General features: G+C 53.5%; 1 protein-coding gene across 1 annotated transcript; it reads right to left on the minus strand.

Annotated features, from left to right (window-relative positions):
• Nucleotides 1–197: 197 nt before the first annotated feature.
• Nucleotides 198–299, minus strand: NGA_2001220 (uncharacterized protein; the record flags this gene model as incomplete). Its single annotated transcript, XM_005853511.1, has 1 exon — nucleotides 198–299. A coding segment is annotated over one exon (101 nt), but the record flags the coding sequence as incomplete, so codon positions are not given.
• Between the last annotated feature and the right edge of the window lie 1,463 nt (nucleotides 300–1,762).

The raw sequence follows: 1,762 nt of genomic DNA on the forward strand, positions 1-1,762 counted from the left end.
CCTACGACACAAAAATATCCTGCGCATGTATGGTTATTTTTATGACGACAAACGCATCTACCTGATTCTTGAGTACGCTCCCCATGGAGAGCTCTACAAGCACCTTACCAATCAAGGCCACTTTTCTGAGAGGCAATCGGCGCAGTTCATTCTGGAAATGTCTTCTGCCCTCGGGTATTGCCACAAAAAGCACGTTATTCACCGGGACATTAAGCCGGAGAATTTGCTGCTTGGGCCGCGGCGAGAGTTGAAGATTGCTGATTTCGGCTGGTCCGTCCACGCCCCGTCTTCGCGCCGAGAGACACTCTGCGGGACGCTGGACTACCTGCCCCCCGAAATGATTGAAGGGAAAAAGCACGACAAGTGGGTCGACGTCTGGAGCCTTGGGGTCTTGATGTACGAGTTTTTGGTCGGCAACCCTCCTTTCGAGGCGGAGGGCCATCAAGCTACCTACCGGAGGATCAGCCGAGTGGATCTCCGTTTCCCTTCAGAGGTATCCCCTGAGGCCCAAGACCTGATCGCAAAATTGCTAGTCAAGGAGCCGACGCACCGGTTGCCCTTGGAGAAAATACCCACGCATCCCTGGATTCTCCGCAACGCCCCTCGGCATTCCTTGCAGCAGTACTTGCCACCACAGACCTTTGCGGCCCTCTTCTCCTCCCCCCCAGGGTCGGGGTTGCCAACGGCGGCCGCAGCAGCGACCAGTACCGCCGGGGGAGGAAGATGAGGCTATTGTCGGCGGGAGCGATGCGGGAGGAAGGAACGGAGCTCTTATGGATTTAATGGAACCAAGAGGAGGAAGTCTGTGATCATGACGGGGCTCAACGAAAAACATGAATGGATGGGGGACGGAACAAACAGCGGCCAAGGAGCAAAATAAAAGAAGCGCATAAATCGAACGCTTTCGCTGTGTGGGCTACACAAGCCTGGAACGTGTGCACTCCCACAGGCGGTAAGATGTTGGCAGACGACTCCCGACGCCAAAAGGAAAAAAAGTGAGCAGCACGACACGCACAGACGATAAAAGTGCGATCCCATTGTCAGCCCGCACTTTTCTTTTACGGCTTCGAAGACTCCCATTCTTCGCTGTTGCAGGATAAGGACTTATGTAGACAAGACGAGATCGTAGGCCCTCGCTCAGGCGACCTAGACTTACACTTCCAGGCAATCCTCGACGAGATCATGTGTCTTATTTATACAGCTTGCACGCCCGATCACTCCGCCTCTAAATTGTCATCAAAATTTTCGACCTCTATGCTTGAGGACGTCTTTTGCCTTTCATCCCCCCCCCCTGTCCGTATCCTTCGGCGCAAGTTACAAGAAGTAGGGCACGAGATTTCGTCGTTCTTCCGCCTGATTGCTTTCGGGAACCTCTGTACAGTACGGGCATGGAAAAGGAAAGAGCTTAGAGAGCCATAGAAACAGGCGGCCATGGACACACACGGCAAACCTCTCACATGCTCATTTGCGGCACCCTCGCCTTTTCCTCTTCTTTTTGCTCCCACCACCTCACCTTTAAACATCTTGAACTCCCTGTTCAAGTTCTCGTCAAACGCGAGCACGGCCGCCACATTCCCACACCGGTAGCAGTAATTAGGTGCGGACCAGACGGTGACCAGAGAGCGTTCGGCAAAGTGATATTTGAAACCTGCAGACAGGGCAAGAGGGATGACGAGGGGACAAGAGGTGTGACTCTAGAAGGCAACGAGTATCGGAGGATGCTAAAAACTTTCTACGACTTGTCTTGGACGGGACCGAGAGA

The sequence above is a fragment of the Nannochloropsis gaditana genome (genome assembly GCF_000240725.1).
Source record: "Nannochloropsis gaditana CCMP526 unplaced genomic scaffold scaffold856, whole genome shotgun sequence".
NCBI lineage: Eukaryota > Eustigmatophyceae > Eustigmatales > Monodopsidaceae > Microchloropsis > Microchloropsis gaditana.